This window comes from Equus przewalskii, chromosome 17 (assembly GCF_037783145.1).
Source record: "Equus przewalskii isolate Varuska chromosome 17, EquPr2, whole genome shotgun sequence".
Lineage (NCBI taxonomy): Eukaryota > Metazoa > Chordata > Mammalia > Perissodactyla > Equidae > Equus > Equus przewalskii.
The window spans coordinates 40,235,216-40,260,386 of record NC_091847.1 but is presented as its reverse complement, the minus strand read 5'-3'; the positions used below and the strand labels follow the sequence as shown (position 1 = coordinate 40,260,386).

General features: G+C 37.9%; 1 protein-coding gene across 3 annotated transcripts in view; it reads left to right on the top strand.

Annotated features, from left to right (window-relative positions):
- Nucleotides 1-25,171, top strand: part of PLA2R1 (phospholipase A2 receptor 1) — a 108,210-nt gene that overhangs the window by 38,218 nt on the left and 44,821 nt on the right. For all 3 annotated transcript variants that reach the window (XR_011528384.1, XM_008513708.2, XM_008513706.2), the window contains exons 7-11: nucleotides 209-403; nucleotides 2,121-2,278; nucleotides 5,356-5,454; nucleotides 9,138-9,250; nucleotides 17,724-17,893. Coding sequence is in view for 2 of the 3 variants with exons in the window: in XM_008513708.2 (XP_008511930.2) it covers nucleotides 209-403; nucleotides 2,121-2,278; nucleotides 5,356-5,454; nucleotides 9,138-9,250; nucleotides 17,724-17,893 (735 nt within the window). In the remaining variant the exon portion in view is untranslated. The remainder of the gene's footprint in view (nucleotides 1-208; nucleotides 404-2,120; nucleotides 2,279-5,355; nucleotides 5,455-9,137; nucleotides 9,251-17,723; nucleotides 17,894-25,171) is intronic.

Here is a 25,171-nt window from a genome sequence, read left to right as displayed (position 1 = left end):
GACATTCACTTGATGCTGTGTTTACAGCATAGATCGAATCCTTCTCAACTCTGAAGATCTAGAATTCTATGAGTCAGATGTTATTGTTTCATGTATTTCTGTTTTTGAAGTTTTAAAAAAATCATGTATTAATGGTAATTTATATTGAGTCATAAGTAATGTTAAAATTATTGTGGAAAATGACATTGTTTTTTCTTGGTTTAAAAAGAAAAAGATGCTTGGAAATATCACGCTACCCACTGTGAGCCTGGCTGGAATCCCCACAATCGTAATTGCTATAAACTTCAGAAAGAAGAAAAGCCCTGGGCTGAGGCTTTGCGTTCTTGCCAGTCTGATAACAGTGTATTAATAGATGTAACTTCGCTGGCAGAGGTGGAGTTTCTTGTCACCCTCCTTGGAGATGGTGAGTGCCAACTGTCTATGACTTGACAGATATGAAATATAATGTATTAACTATCTTTATTAGCGGAGTTGAAAAGAAACTAAGCTATTTAAAAGTGACTATGGCACAAATTTCTGAAGTTTCTAAAATATATTCAGGAGTGAAAATTTACTGGATTTTACAAAATACGTGTTGAGAAATTTTGTAACATCTCACATATGCCAGATAGATTCGATTTTTAAAAATTTTTTTCAAGGGGCAAAGGTTATTTCTGAAACTTCTAATGAAGAAACCTGAACCTGTAATTTAGCTTTATGGCCGCTAGATAGCGGTAGTGTACTGTGGGCATGTAATCCAAGCAATAAAGGGAATTCCTTAGACAAATAATTGGATTTAAATAATTTTTGTTGTTGTTAGTGCCATGGAGTCAATTCCAAGTCCTAGCGACCCTGTGTACAGCACAGCAGAACCCTGCCGGGTCTTTTTGCACCATCTTCTCACCTTCCAGCACTATATCAGACAATGCTCCACTGTTATTCACAAGGTTTTTATAGCCAATCTTTTCAGAAGTGGGTGGCCAGGTCCTTCTTCCTAGTTTGTCTTAGTCAGAAGTTCTACTGAAACCTGTCCACCATGGGTGACCCTACTGGTATTTGAAACGCTGGTGGCACAGCTTTCAGCATCACAGCATCACACAGCCATCACAGTAGGACAACTGACAGACAGGTTGTGTGGTTCCCCGACCAGGAAACAACCACACCCCGTGGGAGTGAGATCGCGAATCTTAAACACTAGACCACCAGGGCTGCCTTACATAACTTCAGCCAGTGAAAATGGGTAGTTTATTTGGTGCAGTGGTTTTCAAGCTGTGTGCCATGTCAGCAGTTCCAAGCTCCTGGGCCTCCACCCAGCTTTAGTCCATCAGAGCAGGTCTGCTCCTACCTATGTCATATATTTGACAGAGGAGTCTGCTGGAAAACATTGAAATCACTGAGTTAGAGTAAATTTTTTTAAAATAAAAATAAATCTCCAGAGTCTACTCTGATGACCTTTCCAATGCTGGTTTTAGTTCAGAGTGAAAATGAAAATCCTTCTCTGTCATTTTTCTGCACCCTTTGCATCTGGGATTAAAAGAAATCCTGTGGCTGCCTCTGTCTCAGCAAGGGCTCTTGAACATCTCTCTCGGCCACCTCGGGTCTATTCAGCCTGCCTGAGCTGTTGAACTATTTACTTTTCCAGCAACCCTATTGCTCCCATTTCAGTGCTTCTATGAGTTTCAGTATCCTTTTTAACCATGACAAAAAAAAAAAGCAAGAAAAAAATATATGTTAAGCTAGACTACCATTAAAAGTTTTTTTTAAAGTGCGCTTTGCCTAATCCAATGGAACTTTCTACTTTTCCTTTCTCTAGACAGAAACAGAGCTTGACTTTTCAGATCTACTATGCATACAGTAGCAGGAACTAATGAGAGTCCAAGCAATTTGACTTGCTTAAGCTTTGTCCTTCCGCTGGCTTTAGGTCACACTCTGCCTCCCTTATGAGGCCGATATCAAGCAGATCGGACAGGATAGGGGGGAAAGTTTCAAGCAGGTATTTTATACTGAGACTTAGATTTCATCACATGAAGAAATAAAGAGAAAATCACATGCAAAGTGGTATATTTTGGTAATAGCCCCAGTGGCTTGTGTGCTTTGCAGATATTGGGTTCCTATAAGTAATTCACATTTATGTCTTACAGAAAATGCATCAGAAACATGGATTGGTTTGAGCAGCAGAAAAATTCCAGTTTCCTTTGAATGGTCTAATGGCTCCTCAGTCACCTTTACTAATTGGCACACATTTGAGCCCCAGATTTTTCCGAATAGAAGCCAGCTGTGTGTCTCAGCAGAGCAATCTGTAAGTTGATTCATCTGTTCAGTGCTCCCTTTGCTGGACTCGTACTGAAGGCCATCTGTGCCAGGGACTTGGACTATGGCAGAGACCAAGACGGGCACAGTCTCTGCCCCTCATGGGGCTCCCAAGCTGGGCAGTGAACATGTGCGCCCAGAAAAAGCATGGTGATGATAGCTCTGAGGAGATAGGAGACATGATGGTGAGAAACAACTACTTCAGACAGGACCGTCACGGGGGGCTCTCTGAAGAGGTGACGTTTAATTAAGGAGGGGAAAAAAAAAAAAAAAACCTCTTGAAGAGCAGGGGTAGAACACCCCACGCAGGAGGAGACTAGTGTGAAGCCCAAAGGCAGGCCAAGCCTGTAATCCAAAAGCAGACCAGTGTGGCATGAAGGTATGAATGGTGAGGGGTGGTAGGAGATGGGGCAGGAGGAGTGCAAAAATGTGAGGCTCATGGGCCCAGTATTCCTATACCAAAGGGCTTCAAGGAGACAAAGGGCATGATCTGATTTACATCTTTAAAAGTAACCGTGGCTGCTGCATAGAGAATACATTGGAGAGGGATCAAAGGGAAGCAGAGAAACCATTTTGGAGGGTACTCCAGGGGTCGAATTAGGGTGTGGTGAATATGGAGACAAGCAGACAGATTCAAGGATCCTCTGGAAGATACGAATTGTCGCTAAATTAGATGTAGGGGTGAGAGAGCAGTGGGTTTTTGTCTTGAGCGACCACCAGTTTGGTGGATGGTGGTGCCATTGACCACCATGGTAAAGACAATGGGAAGAACCGAGGTGTTGGGAGGTTACTCTGGAGAGTGATGGTTTTTAAGCTCCATTATCTTATTAAAATAAAAGAATTTCAACAGTATGTGCAACCTCTTTGAAAACTGTGAACCAATGGAAAATCTTGCTCTTTTCCTCACATGAGTATAAGGTCCCAGTGGCCTTAACATCACACTTATCCATAAGCTCTAGTCTCTCATTTATCTAAAACATCTGATTATACAGAATTAGTTTAATCCCAAACCATTTGAAGGGCTTATTATGTGTTTAGAATAGACTTAATCTCTTTGATCAGATAGCTGCCGAGTTTTGGACTTAGAGGGATTTTATAGGCGTCCTTACTCTTTCAAACCACCAGGAAACCATATCAAGTTCCCCCAAGAAGCAGTTTATTGAATGCTATTTAAATAGCTTGACAAAGGCATTGTGCCAACCAAACATGGAAAATTTCTAAGGACTCGATTTTATGACATATTTTGTTGTTCTTTTTTTAAGGCTGTCACAGATATGTGCAGTTATGATCATAGTGCTTAGGCAGTGTGTCAGAGTCACATCTGAGGAGGGACCAACAACGACCTCTCTAAATGCTTGCTTGGGTCTAACTCTGCTGAAAGCCACCACAGTTTATTCTACAATATTTAACGCTTTGTTGGCTCATTGGTTTTGATATCATTAAGATGACCTTCATTTCCTACTGGCATTCTCTTTTTCTATTTGACAGACATGGGTATCCTACTTAGCATGTTTATAGAACAGGAGCCAACATTTGGACAGAGAGGTTATTTTTAAGATAGTGAGGAAAGGTATTCATGTTACTGGATGTGTCAGGATAATGCTGCTGTAAGTGCGAGAGTTTGCGGCCCCATTTTTGGCAGCTCGGTATCTTCTTAAATAGTAGATGAGTAAAAAGTAACATTTGCTCCCATGAAGTAGAGCTCAATATGAATATAATTATCATAATTAACGAATTACCTAAGCATGGTTGAAGCCTAAATTTGGATGCAAGAGCCTAGGAAACTATTTATTTGTTCATCCATCCATTCGATAGTTATTAAGCAACTACAGTCTGTCTGACGCTATCTTATCACTGGATGGTTTGCTGGAATACTCCACAGGGAAGGGCTACACGGCTGCTCTTATAGACGAAGGTGTCAGCCTCCCGCATAGTATGTTTCTGAGGGTCATGGAAGGACTCCATGCTTCCCTAAAACCCTGCAAGCCTGAGATACCACCTAAAATTTGAAGTGTGTAGTTTTAGCCTAAAGGTCTGATTTGTGTTAAACTAACAAACTCCTTTGGGAGGGTAAAATTTTAATCTGTGGGCAGTTATTGTATTTCGTTATTAATGAAGGTTGTGAGCCTTCAGTAGAACTAGGAGAGGACATGAAGGTATCTGCCTGATATATAAAGAGGAAATGGAGTCGGGCTTTGGAAAATGAGTGATGAAGAAGGACATTGGGGGTTGAACATGAAGTTCAGCAATGAGAAGGTTATCTAGGGTGATTCCTGGTAGCTTCCAGGCATTTCCTCAGCATCAGGTTTATACATGTAAGCAGCAAGGCAATCGATTTAACACTCAGAAGTGGTTGAAGAAAGGAGGCAGCATTCCCACTTGGTCAGGGGGATGGTTTCATCCAAGTGGTTCTCAAAGTGGGGTCCCCAGACCAGCAGCATCAACGTCACCTGAAAACCTCTTAGGAATGCAAATTATCAGGTCACACCTGACCTGCTGAATGAGACACTGATCATGGGGCCCAGTCATCTGTGTTTTAGTAATCCTTTCAGATGAATCTGGTGCATACAAAAGATTGAGAATCACTGCTCTATCCCGTCTCTTTAAAAGAAAAATTGAGAGCAGCCTAATGTAAAGTCGGACTGAACCTGGCATTAAATCCTAGCTCCAATTTTTACTGACTATTGGACCTTGTGCAAAGCATTAAACCTAACCTTTAAAATGGGAATAATAATGTCCACCTCACAGGAGCGTTGAGATAATATAGGAAAATCACCCCACATTAAGCCTGGCACACAATCGAGAAACATTGGTCGCTCCTCCTCTCCTGCCCGCCAGGCCAGGATTGCATGTCTTGAAATTGTTTACCCCTGGAGAGAGAGCAGGGCCTCCCACTTGCATGTAGAGAGAGAATCAACCCTTTCTAATGACAAAAGAAGGTGCTGACACATTACCCCATCCTGAAACACTTACTATTAATTGTACTTTTATTCAAAACAATTGGTATTCTCTATCAGCATCAATAATGGAGTATATTCATTCACCTTGTAACATTTTTCCCCTTAGGAGGGACACTGGAAAGTTAAAAATTGTGAAGAAACACTTTTTTACGTTTGTAAGAAAGCAGGCCACGTCCTTTCTGACACGGAATCAGGCTGTCAAGAGGTAAGTGCTGTTAAAGTTGCAATTTAGGTACAAGGACTTCATAACTAGGATAATTTATCCACCATCAATGTAAAGTGAATCTCTCTCTCTCCTGCCTTTGCTCCCTCCCTTTCTTTTCCCTCCCTCCCTTCCTTCTTTCTTTCCTTCCCTGTATTTTTCTGAGTGTGGGCTCCTTTTAACAAACCAAGCAATTATCAGCTCGTAACATAAAGCATTGACAGCCCTGCAAAGGACTGCTGTCCTGCCACCCTCTTCAACCTATTTTTTGATATAAAAAATGTAAATGATCCTGTTACACCATCTGTACAAACAATGCCTGTCACTTGGCGCCCTGTCTCACATGTGGATCATGGTTTTTCCAGTGGGATGCCAGAGTGAAAACAAACGCATTCCTTTGAGTCAGAGAGTGAACTTCTGCACCCAGAGTTTTACTTTCCTTTTCACTTTGCTTAAACTTAAATATTGGGATAGAATACAATAATGGAAAGAAGTGCATGTTTGCAATATATTTATTATTTAGGAAAGAGATCATAAAGGATAAGTTAGTATTTTAAGTAACAAAGTATTTTCAGTATTTTAAGTAATAAAAAATACTTAATACTTTAGGTTTAAACTTAAAAGTTAGAGGGGCCGGCCCCATGGCCGAGTGGTTAAGTTCGCACTCCGCTTTGGCTGCCCTGGTTTCGCCAGGGTTTCGCTGCTCATCAAGCCATGCTGACGTGGCATCCCACATGCCACAACCAGAAGGACCCACAACTATGTACTGGGGGGCTTTGGCAAGAAGAAGGAAAAATAAAATCTTAAAAGGTATAAAATTATTTGTTTTAAATTTCTTAAAACAGATTCAACGTCCTATAGTAAAGTTACAAAAAATCTACCTATCAGTGTCCTCTGCACATGCATTCTCTCTCTCGCTCTCTCTTTCTCTCTCTCTCTCTCTCTCTCTCTCTCACACACACACACACACACACACACGCTAAAGAATTTGGATTTAAACATTGGAGATCTTTATGCTGTATGAGGCTCAAAAATTTCCCAAACATGTTTTTTATGAAATTCTGCTTTATTTTATAATCCAGTTATTTATGTTCTAATTAAACAATAATGCATTTCTTCAGAAACTGCATTTTATTCCTTAATCAATGTGTAAACCTGTGAATTATCTTCATATTCTAGCTGAACAATACATGTGCCATAGATGACATGTTACCAAATGTTTTATCTAATGATTACAATTCCTGAATTAGTTATAGCTGATCTCTGATCTAATCTCTGCCTAAACAGAAATATTGGAACTATTTACTTACACACTTACTGTGCGGCTTTTAAAGGCAACTCAACATGTTTTATTTGTGTTGAAAGGGAAATTAACTTCTTACTCAGTGGAAACAGAACTGATGTTCTATTCAAAGTTTTGTATACTGCCTTCCTTTTCTGGCCAGCATTACCAGTATTTAAAGATTCTGAGTACAGACCCAGTTCTCTTTACGGCAAAATTCCCGTTAATTTCCTTATGCATCAGTCTATGTATATGGTTTTGAAAGTTTCCTTTCTTTTAGCCAGTTGCTTCAATGCAAGTTTTTAGACAGTCTGCACATGCAAAATCAACTTGTAAAATGTCCTGATAATTTCAAAGCAAAAAAAAAAAAACGATTTATTTTTCCCTCTGAGTCACTTTTTCGGGATTGGACAATATGAGCAATTGTTTCAGTGTTGTCATCATCATCATTTCATTTAAAATGAAATGGCACCTCATGTACAAAGGATATTCACAGATACAATCAATTATTCTTCCCACTTTCACTGTGTAGACAAAGGCTTGTAGTAAAGAGTCTTTGTTTTTCTAATTATTACTATCCCACAACCCCCACCCCCTCCCCCTCCACCCCCCAATCCCCGTTTTCTTGAGCCTCTTCAGTTCTTGGATTTTTTTTTTTTTGAGGAAGATTAGCCCTGAGCTAACGTCTGCTGCCAATCCTCCTCTTTTTGCTGAGGAAGACTGGCCCTGAGCTAACATCCATGCCCATCTTCCTCTACTTTATATGTGGGATGCCTGCTACAGCATGGCTTGCCAAGAGGTGTGTAGGTCTGCACCTGAGATCTGAACCAGTGAACCCTGGCTGCGGAAGCAGAACGTGTGAACTTAACCACTCCACCACCAGGCTGGCCCCCAGTTCTTGGATTTTTTGTTTTGCTAAACAGCCTGTGATCTAAAAACTGCTAATGAAGAGGGAATACTTTGTTAGAAAGGTAAAATTGTCAGCCTTCCTTTGCCTGTCCTTCCAAATACAAAAGCAGTGTAACTGCCCTGCCTCGTCTGGAGTGGTCCATGGAGCGGCTCTGGCTGGAGCTGTCAATCACTCACACAGACAAGGTCAGGGAGAGGTTAAGGGAGTGAGTTCAGGGCACAACCTGGCTGCTGGATGAGGAACTCCTGTGATCCACACCTCATTTAATAATATGTTTCAACTAAAATAGCTGAATTCTAAAATAAGGTTTTCTTTTATTTACTGCAGGACCGAGACATTTTTCCAAGAAATATAGTAGAAATTATTTTATATCTGATCAAAATCTGGGAAGCATTGGCATGGCACCAAATCAAGTGTATTTTAAAACTGGGGAATATTTTAAAATAGATAGATATAAGTGATGTGATTTTATAATACTGGAAGAAAAAGAACTAAAATAACTCAGTTGAAATATAAAAGACTAATGAATGTTTGTCTCCTGTACCGTATCATTTTGAAGAACAGAGCCACCCTTCGTTGCTCCCAGGGCTGAGCCATAGAGCTACACATTTGTCATTCTTGTCTGAGTGCCAAGACTTGCTTTCTTTCTCTCTGAAAGGCTAGCCAGTTGATTTAGGAATCATCTTTACCAAAAAGAATATTTTGGCCATTCTGTATTTGGAAGCATCATGATCCAGCCAAGACCATCCTGGATTGTACCAACATTAGGTTCCAGGCCAACTTATCCACTAGTCTGTGATTTTATCCGAGTGCCTAAACTCAGTGGATCTCAGTGGGGTAATATGAAATAAGCAATATGAAAGAAAGTTGAAAAAAATGCAATATATTTACATACATATGTCCTCTTTGCTCATACTGAGTCCCCAGCTCTATTCTAAGGTCTCTGCCTGCATTGTCTGCGTTTGATTCTCAGCAAAGCCCATGGATACTATTATTACCCCATGTTACGGAGGAGAAAACTAAGCCATGGACAGATAAATAATGTCTCTTGGTGGTGAAGACAGTATTCAAACCTACACATTTTGTCTTCAGAGTCAACACTCTTAATTTCTACTGTCTTGTAGAAACCATATGAAATTCTGTATGTCTGAACAGAGTGAGTGAGCATGTGTGTGTGGAAGAGAAAGAGTGAGAGATCTTGAGTAAGCGCCCCTTTATTTTCATTTGCCTTTAAGATTTTAGGTTTTAAGGTTTTAAGTTAGTTAAACTTTTAGGTTTCAAGAATTAATTAAGTAAAATGTAGATGGGGCTGTAGCTAATGGCATTACCAGATAGAATAAATATAAAAATATCAAGACAAAAATTCAAGTTTTGAGTTTTGAGTGGGTCAGAGGAGAAAGCTATGTAAGTGGGAAATGAAAATATGCAAAAAAGGATATTTTGCTATTTAACTAAATCAGATTATGTGCTTAATTTTCCTTTTCATTTTTCAAGGGATGGGAGAGACATGGTGGATTCTGTTACAAAATTGACACCGTCCTTCGAAGCTTTGATCACGCCTCCAGCGGTTATTACTGTCCTCCTGCACTTGTAACCATTACAAACAGGTGAACTAGAAATCTCCTATCAGAAACATGACTGTGCTTTTTTGACATGAGGGCTCTTGAAATGATAAAATCTAACCGTAATCAGTAACTTGTCAAAATCTAAAGTGTACTATACATTAGAGTATTAAATTATTTAAATTATTGATTGACATGAATTTAAATCATACAATGTTATTCCTAAATTGATTTTTGAATAACGAATAGTAAAATTTAAGGTGACTTTTACTTTCCATCAAGATTTATTAATTATCTAGCTTTGCTAATTCATTCCGTTGTATTTAGATTTTATCTTCTAAGTGCTTGTAATGGAAAAGAAATATGTTAACACTGAAGTATTTTTTTAATGTGATGGGTTTTTTTTAAGAACAAAAGTAAGTATAACCAAACTGTGGAGGATACTCACATGCTTCCCCATTGTTTCTTAGGTCTATGTCTGTTTAAATTTAGGCCTCTCTGTGCACAAGTGTCTCCATGATGCTTACAAAGAAACCGTACCCTTTTCACACCCCATACAGTTTGCAACATGCTACAGATGTGTAAGAGGGAATAAAAGTGCCAACAGCAGAAGTGACCTCAGTGTCGCTATCAATGCCAGGAGGACAGTAAAGGCTGGAAGACCGATTCCTCCTTGCTGAAGACAGAAGCAAGGTAGAGCTCTTCAGTGGTTCCAAGAGAAACTACACCTGCAAAGCTAGTCACTTGCTTTTTCACCAGGGCCATTGCCTTTAAAAATATCCACTGAAGACCAGAAAACAGGACAACTGGTGCTATGGTTTTATCTAGAGGCCCTTCATACGTAGGTCTAACCTGTACGAGGAATTCCCATGTACTTTCTCTGCCTTCCCCATGTGGGAAGTCAACATTCAAAGCTGCCGGAATTTCCTTCCCCCTCTTACCTCTTGCTTTCTTTCTGCCAAACAATGCAGAGGAATGTACACTCACACAGACACACAGACACACACACACACACAAGAAGAGATTGACTGGCATTGGGCAAAATAAGTTACCTCAGGAATTTATTTAAATGCTCAGGAAGAGTCCTTCTTTCAGAGTGTTGCACCACCTTGGATGTATCTCAGTGTTGTTTGTAGTTCTATCTTTCTCCTGCCCAGAATAGCTACTAGGCAGACAGAAGCCTTTATCCTCAACTTGGTCACCCACCCAAAAGGTTCAAGAGCACCTGGGGTTGGAAGCCCTCCAGTCAGTGAGTCAACACTGGACTTCATTCAGGAGCCTCACCCATGAAGCTATGCTCTTTTCTTAATTATAACTTAATTATGTTTTTCATTGAAGAAAAATAAGTCTAATTGTCTCACCTGTTTTTTGTCTTTTTATTTTCTTTTTTTGTGTAATATTCATTGGGTGTCTGTCACATATCTGGTGCTGTGTGCTTTTCCTATGTTATCTGACTGTGCAAAAAATCAATAGTCAAGAGTCTATTAGAAAATTATTTATTGAATGTCTATATTGTGAGAGGTACCATATTAAACACTGGCATGCCATATAAAAGAAATAAAAGGCAGGGTGTAATTGTCCTGGTGCCACTTGCAGGCCAGCAGCTAAGGAGATAGAACATAGACACATGAAACAAGTGAAGAAGGGAGAATAACACAATAAATGGATAAACTCAGAGTGGCATTACAGATAACCCATAGTGCCAAAGTGACTGAATTAAGGCAGAAATTCATTAGTGTGCAAATGCTTCATTTTCTAAGAACCCTTAGGGACCTCGTGCAAATGATAGAAAGTGTCTGAAAAAAATCTACTCTGTGTCATTTCTCCCAAAACTGGATACAAGAGTACGTGGTAAATACTTTAAAATTTTTCTTATTCAGTAGCTAATACTAGTGGGTGTTTCTTATTCAGTAGCCAATACTAACTAACCAGACTAACACATGGTCTAAAGCAGAACTATGGCGTAGGTAAGTTTGTCTTCATCCCACCTGCAACCTCCTAGGCCCACCTCGGTGACCTTGCACTGACATGCTACTCGGTCACCAGCCAAGCTCCCTCGGTACTACACGTTAGCCCCAGTGAGGCATCTCCCCAAGACAGTTAACATGCATGTACACTGCCCTGCAAACACGTCTACATCCAAAGCAGTGACTCCAATATGGGACATGCAAGTTGAGGAAAGGAAGGGACCCATGCTCTTGATTTGTATTCATTCAGACCCACGCTGTACTGCTCTTTGAGTGGCAAGGCATGTTCGAATATTTTTCAACAGCATCTTTTGTCTGAGAAGGCTAGACAGTAGATGGAAAGCCTTCTCAGATCCAGGAGTGTCCACCAGCAGCCTTGGTAATCATTTTCTTCCATTACTGATTTCTTGTTGGAGTTGGAACACTCCTGTCACTCACCAGTACCCAAGGTTGTAGTTGCTAATTGATTTTCCACTCTGCTGCACAGTTGAGCGACAGGTTTGATGGGCACAATTAGGACCACCTGCTACAAATTACTTATTTCTTTTGTTATTGGGCAACTGCTCCTGGTCTAGGACTTTTAACACTGTGGAATAGAAAAGGGAAGAAAAACAGACCCTTATTGCTGAATAACAGAATTTTATTTGCTTGCTAACTGTTAACAAAATTTTGTCAGCCCTGACCGCTTTGCTTCCAGACAAAGCATGAATGCAAAACTTGAGTTCCAGAGTGACCATGGATAATTGTTTAAATGCATGTATATTTAAATCTTGATTCAATCAGCCATGGAATATTTGGCACAAATTAATCCAAACAACTTTAGATTTTGTGAATTTTGTCAAAAGTGAGAAATCCTGTAATATCTCACTTTCTCTTAAGTTTAAATGTGCATTATTTTCAACCATTTTTATAGCTCTGCCATTTTCCTGCAACCTCCACATCCCCCAAACACGTTTGCAGCTAAGTTTTTCATTATGTATGGTTCACTATGTATTTTATTATCAGTGGCATTAAGGACATTGACATTATTGTGCAACCATCACCATCATCCATCTCCAGAAAATTTTGCGTCTTCCCAAACTGAAATATCTGTACCCATTTAACAATAGCTTCCCATTCCCCTCTGCCCCAACCTCTGGAAACCACCATTCTACTTTCTATCTCTGTGAAGTTGATGACTCTGGTTGCTTCCTAAGTGGAATCTTGCAGTAGCTGGCTTTTTGTGTTGGGCTTATTTCACTTGGCCTAATGTCCTCCAGATTAATTCATGTTGTATTATGTGTCAAAATTTCCTTCCTTTTTAAGGTTGAATAATACTCCACAGTGGATATATAGACTACATTTACTTTATCATTTATCCATTGATAGACATGAGATGCTTCTACCTTTTGGCTCTTGTGAATAATTCTGCTATCAATATGAATGAACAAATATCTTTTGAGTCTCTGCTTTCAATTCTTTTGCATAATATACCCAGAAATGGAATTTCTGGATCAGATGATGGTTCTATTTTTAATTTTTTGAGGAACAGCCATATTGTTTTCCATAGCAGGTGCACCATTTTACATTCCTACCAGCAGTGCACAAGTGTTCCAGTTCCTCCACATCCTGGCCAACACTTGTTCTTTTCTGGCTTTTTGATAATAGCCATCCTAATGGATGTGAATTGGTATCTCCTTGTGGTTTTGATTTGCATTTCTTTAATGATTAGTGATGTTGAACATCTTTTCATGTGCTTATTGACCAACTGTATATCTTCTCTGGAGAAATGTCTATTCAAGTCCCTTGTCCATTTTTGGGTTGGAGTGTTTGCTCTCTGTTGTTGAATTATAGGTGTTCTTTATATATTCTGGATATTAATCCCTTATCAGATACATAATTTGTAAGTATTTTCTCCTATTCTGTGGGTTGCCTTTTCACTCTGTTGATAGTGCCCTTTGATGCATAAAGTTTTTCATTTTTACTAAGCCCAATTTATCCATCTTATTTTGTTGACTGTGCTTTTGGTATCATATCCAAAATATCCTTTCCAAATTGAATGTCCTGAAATTTTTCCCCTGTTTTCTTCTAAGAGTTTTATAGCTTTAGCTCTTACATTTAGATCTTTCATTCACTTTGAGTTAATTTTTGTAAATAGTGGAAAGAGTCCAATTTCATTGTTTTGCAGGTGAATATCTAGTTTCCCTAACATCATTGTTGGAAAGACTATCCCTTCCCCACTGAATGGTCTTGGCACCTCTATTGAAAGTCATTTGACCATATGTGCAAGTGTTTATTTCTGGTTTATTTATTCTCTTGGTCTATATGTCTCTCTTTATGCCAGTACCATACTGTTTTGATTACTGTACTTTTTAGTAAGTTTTGAAATCAGAAAGTGTGGGACCTCCACCTTTGTTGGGATTCTTTTTATGTTTGTTTTTGCTATACAGGATCACTTGAAATTCTGTATAAATCTTAAGATGGATTTTTCTATTTCTGCAAACATATCATTGGGATTTTGATAAGGATTGTGTTTAATCTGTAAATTGCTTTCGGTAGTATGGACATTGGAAGACTTTTAACAATAAGTCTTCCAATGCATGAACATAAGATATCTTTCCATTTATGTGTGTCTTCTTTAATTTCTTTCAGCAGCATTTTGCAGTTTGCAGAGTACGAGTCTTCACCCTCCTTGGTTAAGTTTATTCCCAAGTATTTTATTCTTTTTGATGCTATTATAAGTGGAATTGTTTGCATAGTTTCCTTTTCAGATTGCTCATTGTTAGGGTATAGAAATGCAACTGATTTTTGTGTGTTGACGTTGTATCCTGCAACTTTGCTAAATTCATATATTAGTTCTAACAGGGCTTTTTGTAGAATGCAGTTAATTTTCCTTTTTAAAACACGTTTTAGTTACCCTCTTTAAAATTACACAGTAAAAACATTCTCCGTACAATTTCAGGGAAGCCAGAGAATATAGACTAAAAAGTGAAAGTGCCCCCTCGCCTCCTCCCCTCCCCCTCCCAAGGAAACTCACTCCCCTCCTTAAAGGTAACTTCCAGTAACAGTTTGGAATTTGCTCTTCTAGGCTTATTTCTTGTGTATATAGTAAGTATATTTTCTAAGTCTATATTTCTCTTCTTGTCTTTTGCAAGAAACAATATCCAAAAACTTCACATTTCTACTTCTTGAGGAATGCCATCAGAAACGTCTTGCAATAATGATCATGATATGTGTCTCCCATTTTAAAACTACTGATATTCTATTTCCATTCTTTATTGAAAAGAAATTTATCATTTTTATATTAGTTCAGCAATACAGTCAGTTATTTGAAAATGGCATCAAAAATGTTAACAATTGTGTTATTGGGAGAAATCCAATAGCAATTATTCAGTTCATAGCTGAGTCTCTCTTAACCAGATCATTATATACAAAAACTGCTACTATTTTTATTGTTGTTGAAATAGCTCTCTACGAAGCTACTTCCAATGCATTACTTTTTTTCAATCTCTTAAGTAATACAAACACATGATTGTAGTACTGCTATCTGCTAAGTACTGTGTTGTTCATGTTGAAAAAGAAACATTTTTTTTTCAACTACATATGTCACTATCTAAACTGCTGAGTAAATATAGTGTTCAATTCGAGATTCAAGCATAAAATTCTTCCTTTTGAAGTGTGTATGTTTTGAAATGCAAAGTATTTATTTTGAAATGAAAAAATTTGTCAGTATATGCCCCCAAATAGTATCGCTGTCTTCAAATTGCATTTTTTTAATTAAAATTTAGTGCTTTGCCCCATGAGCAACAATTTATTGTCAAACTGTTGGAAGTTCAAGATATAATTTCCTCACTTACACTGAAAATGCACATTGGTTTTCTAAACTTTTTTAAGGAGTTGATTGGAAAACTTAATTACTTTCAGATTCTGAGAATTATTCCCCTGCAAAAATTGATCTTATTAGTAGGTACACACAAGCAAACTTTTTTGAAGAAGAAGAAGATTAGCCCTGAGCTAACTGCTGCCAATCCTCCTCTTTTTGCTGAGGAAGACTGGCCCTGAGCTAACATCCGTGCCCATCTTCCTCTACTTTACATGTGGGACGCCTACCACAGCATGGCCTGACAAGCGGTGCCATGTCCACACCTGGGATCCAAACCGGAGAACCCCAGGCCCTGAAGTGGAATGTGCGCACTTAAACGCTGCGCCACAGGGCCATCCCCACAAGCAAAATTTTTTATCATTTGTTTTTCTAAAGAATAATAAACAGTTGTTATTTTACTGAATTCCTTAGAGATAACATGTTATCCTGGTTCAAACAATAATATAAAAAAATGTACAGATGGCTATTTTTTGTTCCTTAAATCATAACAACATTTGAATTAAACAACCTCAGTGAAAATAGACAAAAAGGCCAGATACTGTTAAACTCTGGAATAGTCTCAAATGAAGAGTTTTCAAACACAGGGCCAGAAAAGACTTTAAAAGGTCATCTGCTCTATTACTGTAAACCAACCAGAGTTTTCAGAACCCTTTTAGTGTTTGAAACCAAATAGAGAGTGGTAAAGAATATAAAATGCTCTCGTTTCTTTATCAGTTGGAAACAGACACTCAAGAGATGGCATACTGTTATCCAGAGTTACTTTCTTAGAATAAATGGCTTAGAAGAAAGACAAATTTGCCGAATTTCTTTATTAACAATGCCATCTTCTAAACTGGACCAAGAAAACTGGAGTCCTGTTTTGATTTGAAGGTTTTAGGATTTAATGTACAAGTATTATATGCAACTACTTAGAAGACGTACTTCCCGATTCAAAAAGCAGAAGGTTTCTATTGTTTTAAACAGTGATAAATGGTGATAAAATAGCAAATCAGAGTGAATTAAGTAAATCTAAAACCAGCAGGGGACAAAAGCAAAATGTTATCCTGAATAATGATACCAGAGGCCAAGTTCACGGAAAATGCTGTTTCTCTCCATTATCAGATAAATGCCATCGTACACGGTAATGGAAGAACCAGCACAGTGAGCAGTGGTCCTGGCCATATCCTCCGTGGTAAGGTTTAAAAGGCCTTGCTGGCCCCTAGCACAGCAGTTTCAGGCACCAGCTGGTCATGATAATGATGCCACTCTGCCTCAGAGGGGAGAAGGAAAAGTAGATCCTATCTTATGAGAACATGAACCAATGGAAGTATAAGGAAAATTACAACAGCATCTAGATGGTATTTAGTTTTATATACCCTCCTTTTGAAGCACATTTACATAAGGTTCTGCCACGGCAATCTGGTTAAAAAAGAGCTTTTCTAATTTCAAATGTGTGTAATTTAGGTTATTAATAGCGTATCTGCAGAAAGTATTTACCAAAGCCTGATGAACATCCATTTGTTCTGCAAAGTTGAATATCATGGATGCCTCGCATCACTAAATGTTACTAGTGATGCTCATAAGGCTGTTAAAAACATTTCTTCTTTGTGTTCTCTTCTCTTTTTCTCCCGTTTCCTTTGAGATTCCTCTATTTTTGGATGATGCCCATTGCTTTTGCGTCCATTAGCAAGTTAAGGATGCATGGTGATAAAAAAATCCAAAATTGAATGAAAAAGTCTAATTTGCTTTCTCCTTAGGGTTTCCTGGGTAATTTCATCAGGGCTTTCCTTTCTCATTGACTCCACAGGTCTGGCCAAAAGTCACCACTGTTTGAAATGTGTCTCTCCAAAACTTTATATGCATTGAAAATAAATTTTTCAAGATAGTTTTCAACTTAGCTTAAATTTTCAATGCTGGTTAAATGTTCATACTCACGTCTATCTATTAGGTATTCATGTGGAAGCTTATATACAAGTTTTCTAGATTCTGCTTTTGATGTATCTATGTCGGGAAGGGAGCACTGCCACCAGTCAATGAACACTAATTCATTCAGCTGTTTGGGGAAAATATTAGTGGGTTTACTTCCTTGGATTAGTTCCTAGAGTTTTAAATTTATCTTCAGTGAATATGCACATCTGAACACATTTGAATAAGCCAAGGACTCCATGTGCCTGTGAACTGATTTGGGAAACATAAAATTGTTACTCCAATCTCTCTTCCATTCTCACCAGGCAAGTGTGGAGGGTAGGTGCATGTGAACTCCATGTTGGCAGATGCTCATTCAGAAAAGCATAATATCCCTTCTCCTCCTCCCTGCCAACTCCCCATCACACGCATATTATGGCATGGTGTGTGCTGTGTGGCCTAATTACAAAATGGGGCACATGTTGGGCCAAGAAATACATTTTAGCTAGCTTTTCGGACTTTACCACCTACACTTTGAAACTGGAGCTGGACTCTATTCCTTGAAAGAATTAAGCCTTGTCTGTAAGAGTCAATTTCTCTTCACTCATGTATTTCTGGGAATTGCACTGATATTTGGCATTTATTAGTAATGTTTAGGGTCTTTGGGTAGTTTTCTGTGCCAGGTTCTAAAGCATTCATGAGAAATGCTTACTCTGGTGCCATTCTGTGCACCTCATTATGTTTTAATGACATTTTTTTATTGCCCAGAAACTTACTATAACCATTTCCTTTTTCCCTTTTTAAGGTTTGAACAGGCTTTTATTACCAGTTTGATCAGTAGTGTGGTAAAAACGAAGAACAGTTATTTTTGGATAGCTCTTCAAGACCAAAATGACACAGGAGAATACACTTGGAAGACAGCAAGGCAGAAGTCTGAGCCGGTGCAGTACACACACTGGAATGCACATCAGCCCCGTGAGTAGAAGGGACGGTAACACCCCTTCTCCCTCTTGTTTTCTTTGCCCCAAATTCCTTTCACACCTTGATCCATCTCCTTTGATTCTTCCTTAATGTTTTCTTAATGCCTCAATCAACTAAAATGATTACCACAGGTTCTCAGGCGGTGACATATGGCTGGTCTTTTTTTTTTTGGTGAGGAAGATTGTCCCTGAGCTAACATCTGTGCCAATCTTCCTCTTCTCTGCAATCTTCTCTGCAAGGAGAAATACATGAATCTACTATTATAGTTGGAGACTTTTAACATCCCTCTATCAGAAATGGGCAGATGCATTTCTGAATCAGTAAGGACAAAGTTGAACACAACAGCACCATCAATCAACTGGATATAATTAACATTTAATCCAACAATAGTAGATTACACATTCTTCTCGAACTCATATGGAACATTAACTGAGAGAGACCACATTCTGGGTCACAAAATGCACCTTAGCAAATTTAAACAAATAGAAATCATACAGTGTCTGCTCTCAGACCACAGTGGAATTCAACTAGAGGTCAATAACAGAAAGACAGCTGGAAAATCCCAAAATACTTGGAGATTAAACAATACACTTCTAAATAACACATAGGTAAAAGAAGAACTCTTGAGAGAAATTTTTAAATATTTTAAACTAATTGAAAATCTGAAAATACAGCTTATCAAAATTCATGACGTGCAGAGAAAGCAGTGCTTAGAGGGAAATTTATAGCACTGAAGGCACATATTAGAAAATAAGCACTATCTAAAATCATAATCTAAGCTTCCATCATAGGAAGCTAGGAAAAAAAGGTGCAAGTTAAATCCAAAGTAAGCAGAAGAAAAGAAATAAGAATTAGAGCAGAAATCAATGAAATTGAAAGCAGGAAGTCAATAAAGAAAATCAATGAAACCAAAGAAAATATCTTTGAAAAGATCAATGACATTAGTATGCCTCTAGCCAGGCTCATAAGAAAAAAGAGAGAAGACACAGAGTACTAATATCATAAATGAATGAAGAGACAGCATTACAGATATTATGGGCATTAAAAGGATAATAAAGGAATATTATGAAGAACTCTATACCCACAAATTTGATAACCTAGGTGAAATGGACCAATTCCTTCAAAGACACAATCTGCTAAAACTCACACAAGAAGAAATAGACTATCTAAATAGGCCTATATCTATTATAGAAATTGAATCAATAATTAATAACCTTCCAAACCAGAAAGCAGCAAACCTGGGTGGGTTCATTGTTGAATTCTACCAAACATTTAACAAGGAAATTATACCAATTCTCTATAATGTCTTTCAGAAGATAGAAGCAGAGGGAATACTTCCTAATTCTTTCTATAAGGTCAGCATTCCCTTAATACCAAAATCAAAGACATTATAAGAAAAGAAAACTATATCTCTCATGAACATAGATGCAAAAATCTCCAATAAAATATTAACAAATTGAATCCAACAATGTGTAAAAAGGATTATACACCATGACCAAGTGGGATTTATCCTGAGTGTGCAAGGCTGATTCAACATTTGAAAATCAATTAATCCATCACATCAACAGGCTAAAAAATAAAAATTACATGAATATATCAATAGATGCAGAAAAAGCATTTGACAAAATCCAATACCCATTCATGTTAAAAACTGTTAGCAAACTAGGAATAGAAGGGACCTTCCTCAACTTGCTAAAGAGCATCTAGAGGAAACCCACAGATATCATACTTAAGTGTGAGAAACCAGAAGTTTTCTCACTAAAATCAGCAACAATGCAAGGATGTCCCCTATCAACATTTCTTTTAAACATCATACTAGAAGTCCTAGCTAATGCAGTAGGACAAGAAAAGCAAATAAAATGTATATAGATCGGGAAGAAAGACATAAAACTTTGTTCACAGATGACATGATTGTCTATGTAGAAAACATGAAAGAATCAATAAAAAAATTCCTGGAACTCATAAGCAATTATAACAAGATAGCAGGATCCAAGATTAATATACAAAAGTTAATCACTTTCCTATATACCAGCAATGAGCAAGTGGAATGTAAAATTAAAAACACATTGCCATTTACATTAGCACCCTCAAAAATAAAATACTTATGTATAAATCTAGCAAAGTATGTACAAGATCTATATAAGAAAAACTACAAACTTTAATGAAAGAAATCAGAGAAGAACTAAATAAATGGAGAGATATTCCATGTTCATGGATAGGAATACTCAATATTGTCAAGAAGTCAGTTCTTTACAAATTGACCTATAGAGTCAACACTTTCCCAATCAAAATCCCAGCAAGTTATTTTGTGGATATTGATGACCTGATTCTAAAGTTTATATGAAGAGGCAAAAGACCCAGAAAAGCCATTTCAGTATTAAAGGAGAAGAATAAAGTCAATGGACTGACTCTACCTGACTTAAAGACATGCTATAAAGCTACAGTAATCAAGTCAGTGTGGTATTGGCAAGAAAAAAAAAAGGACTAATAAATAAATAAAACAGAATAGAGAACCCAGAAGAAGGCTGACATAAAAATCGTCAACTGATCTTTGACAAAGGAGCAAAGGAGGCAATACAATGGAAAAAAGATAGTTTTCTTTGACAAATGGTGCTTAGACGCTGGACATCCACATACCAAAAAAAAAAAGAATCTAGACACAGACCTTACACCCTTCACGAAATTAATCCTAAATGTAAAATGCAAAGCTATAACCCTCCTAGATGATAACATGATAGAAAACCTATAGGACCTTGGGTATTGTGATGACTTTTTAGGTACAACACCAAAGGCACAAGCCATGAAAGAAATAGCTGATGAGCTAGACTTCATTAAAACTAAAAACTTCTGCTCTGAGAAAGACAGTGTCAAGAGAATGAGAGGGTAAGCCACAGACTGGGGGAAAATATTTGCCAAAACCACGTCTGATAAAGGACTGTTATCCAAAATATACAAAGAACTCTTAAACTCAACAATAAGAAATGAAGAACCCAATTTAAAAATGGCCAAAAGACCTTAAACAAAGAAGATATATAGATGGCAAGTAAGCATATGAAAATAGTTCGGTATCATATGGAAAATTGCAAACTAAAAGTCTGTACTTTCTGCTCAATTTTGCTGTGAACCTAACAATGTTCTAAAATATATAGTTTATATCTTTTCTAAAAACTGTTCTTTTTAAAGATGCATGCAAGGTGAAGTTAAGATAAATTAGTTTTGTGTGTATAATCACTGGTTTAGGATATTTGTATAGAAACTGCTGACTTTGCAAAGGTAAACAAGAAACATCACATTCATTCAATAAACAACCTTCTCATTCAACAAATCTATGAATATTATTAAAATTCAATGAGTGTAAAGATCTGTGTCACACTATTACTGAAAAAAGCTCAGGTATCATTTCTAATATACTTTGGAATTTTCTTAGGAATGTCTGTTTCTATCAAAATAAATTAATACATTTCGAGTAGACAAAATTCTTGGTTTTTAATGTTGCCTTCCTTGGGGCATATTTGGATGTCTAAAATCTGGAATTGAAACAGAGCTCCTTGTCATTTATAAGTTTCTGCTATAATTTATTTGAGTGGCACTACTCTTTTACTCTTTTCCCTGAAGCAAAAATAATATCGTGGTGCTCAGTTTGGCTGCTCGTGCTGATTGACATTGAGTAAATTGTCTCTGAATAAGATGAAAATGTAAATCTTTTCCCGAAGAAAATAGCAATATAAAAACCCCTGTTTCCTTTTTTCTTTTAAATTGCAGTTTTCAGAAACACCATCCTAAATCACATTTTTTTCATGCCTGTCGCAAAAGAATCCATTAGCTTGGTCCCCATGTCAGAATCTTAATCCAGCCCAGACTGACTCTATAAATTGACCACTGAACAGGAAGCCTGCAGCTTTTTATAAACTCAGCTAAGACTCTGTCCTTATGTCATATCATCAAAATATTCAATCTGTGGGGGCTGGCCCCGTGGCCGAGTGGTTAAGTTCGCGCGCTCCGCTGCAGGCGGCCCAGTGTTTCGTGGGTTCGAATCCTAGGCGCGGACATGGCACTGCTCGTCAGACCACGCTGAGGCAGCGTCCCACATGCCACAACTAGAGGAACCCACAACGAAGAATACACAACTATGTACCGGGGGGCTTTGGGGAGAAAAAGGAAAAAATAAAAAAAAATCTTTAAAAAAAAAAAAATATTCAATCTGTGGTGGAATCATAGTTCTGCCATTATTTTGGACTTTGTATTATGTTCTCCAAATAGTATAACAAACCACCATATATCCATCACCCAGTGTCATCAATTATCAACTCATGGTCAATCTTGTTTCATCTATAACCCCACCCACTCCCCCCACTTCCCATATTTTTTCATAGCAAATCTCAGACATCATATTGTTTCATCCACAAACATTTCAGTATTGTCTCTGAAACATAGACTCCTTTTTAAAAAACATGTATACAATTATCACAACTAAAAGTAATTATAATTTCACATCATAAAATCTTCACTTAATGCTCAAATTTCTAAATGACTCATAAATATTATATAATGTATTTTACAGTTTGTTTGAATCAGGATCCATAAAAGGTCACATATAGCAATTGATTGATAGATCTCCTAACGTCTGTTTTAATCTCTTGGTTTCCCTCTTGTCCCCTGCCATTTTTTTAAAATTTTATTTGTTGATGCAAATAAGTTGTTTGTCCTGTAGAATTTCCTACAGTCTGGACTTTTTTATTGTATCCCCTTAGGTTATTTAATATATTACTCTATCTTCTTCATTTTCCATAAAATTGATATTTTTATATTTAAAAACTTAGAATCAGAGGCCCGATCCAATTCAGAGTTTCTTATTTTTTTTGCAAAGACCATTTCATACGTTTTTGTGTGTGCTTTCTGGAGGCAAGTAATGTCCAATTTTCTCACTTTTTGCAGTGTTAGCAACCATTACTGATCAATGCCTAGATCCATTGATTCATTGGAGGTTTCTTCATTTATAGATGAGATATTTCTAGAAAGATATAATTTCCTGCTATTTTTACCAAAACAACAACAAAGAGACTTTGGCACTTGGTATTTTAAGAGAAGTGACGATTCAGGTAAAACAGGAAGAACAGTTTTGATCATACTAACTAGCACAACTGATTAAAGGGAAAGATGACAAATAGAGCCTTTCTCATTTAGGCGGAAGCTAACGCATTAGAAACTAAAATGTACTTTGTACTTAGATTAAAGATTCAGTATGAATGGAGGTTGCTCTGTGGTGAAAGAAAAATGAAAAATAGATGAGTCCATTCTTGTTAAGATACCCACAAAAGCTTTTCCAAGTTATATTAGAGTCTCATAGGTGTCTGTACAGAGAAAAAGAAACACTTTAAGTTTGCTCTTTTGTACACATCCATAACTCAGGCTCTGTGACGAAGTTTTGCTTCTAGATCTAGATTCCACTGTAGAAATGGTGTCTCTCTCATATGGGGTGACTGCAAAGCACATCTACCCCAGATGTCCCAAGTTAATGGAAATCCTCTGCCAGTGACAAGGAAAATGGGATCCCAGTAGAGCAAGTCAGATCTGTTTTCTTTCTTTCTTTCTTTTTTTTTTTTTTTGTGAGGAACACTGGCCCTGAGCTAACATCTCTGGCAATCTTCCTCTATTTTATGTGAGATGCCACCATAGCGTGGCTTGAGGAGTGGTGCTAGGTCCACACCCAGGATTCAAACCTGCAAACCTGGGGCCGCCTAAGCAGAGTGTGCAAACTTAAGCACTACACCACCAGGCCCACGCCTAAGATCTGTTTTCTTGAAAGTGCCCTACACATAGTGAGGAGAATCCTGTCCAGCCAGCTGATAGGCCGATCCATTTTAAGGCTCATTGGAGTTCTGAAATGAACCACCATATAAATGAGGACAAATTTAGTCTCATTCCTGAACACTCTTTGGATATTTCCGTACCTTTTTATAATGTATAATTAACTGCCGTACAAGGTAAAAATGTGACAGTAGATCTTCAAGGAAATGCTGTGGTCACATGGAGGAGAGAAATGTGAATGAGAGAAGATTGAGAGGGAGCTCCACGGAAATGGAGGAGCGTAACTCGAGGGGAAGATTCAATCGTTCATTCAACAGCTATGTATTGAACACCCACCTACTCTCCACCTTGACACTGTCTCATGGTAGACTCAGTTAAATCTGGTTTAAAATTCAGGATCAAACCCTCACTAACTATGTGGTCTTAGTCAAGTTACTAAACCTCTGTGCCCCAGGTTTTCCATTAGCAAACTCTAGATAACTAATATCCACCTCAAGGAGTTTTTGAAGTTAAATAGGGAAAAGACCATATAAATGCATAAGGCAACATGGGGCAGGTACGCAGCGTTCCCTGAAAGCTCACCTTCCCTTCCCCAGTGGCTGCACTTTTCTCCATGGAGAAGAAGAGAAGGAAAGTCTATAGGGTAGAGAACTTGAGAGGCAAGGATCTGAAACGGTTGTTGGAGAGAATGGGAAAATAGCAAGACAGACTCAAGTAAAGTAATTGTCTAGAGGCTCTTAAGGTCCTGCTACGATTCCCTCCTGCCCTGAGGTCACAAATAGGTTTTGTTTGTTTGTTTTCAGGTATTCGGCCAGAGAGTCGAAAGATGGCGGCTTTCCTAGCTCAGTTCAATTTATATGGTTAGATAGCTTTGCCAAATACAAAAGGCTAGTATAGTGAATTGAATTTCTTAATTAACCGAAAGTTTTCCCATTCATGTTTGAGGGAGAGAGTGAAGGCAGGTAGAGGGAGGGTAGGGAAGGTAAAGAGAATCCGTTTAAATGTGAGATTCACTGCTTAGGAACAGGATGATAGTTTTTCTTCTCCAGTGGGAAATGCGTTATGGAATTTGAGAACAACTTCTCTAGGAGAAAAACCACCTCCACTCTTCCCCACACCCTACCCTTACTATTTGGCTTTGCAAGCATCCCCACAATGTAGGAGTATAAATTCAGTTTATATCTCCTTAGCCCAGTCTCCCTTTATTACACCCCTTTACTACTTCTTTGGGGCTGAGACTCTAAAATTTGGGTCAAATGTTCCATTAAGTTGACCACTTGAGAATACCAATAGCACTCCTACAGCACTTTTCATCTTCATGGAAGTTCGCAAACATCTCCTTCTTCACTAATGAAGATGAGTTGGCTATCTATAGTGTCTAAAACTGAAGTTATTTAATCATTGTCTAATGTGGGAAAGTAAGACAGAATGCAAGACCAACAAAAAAGTATATTACATCTTCAA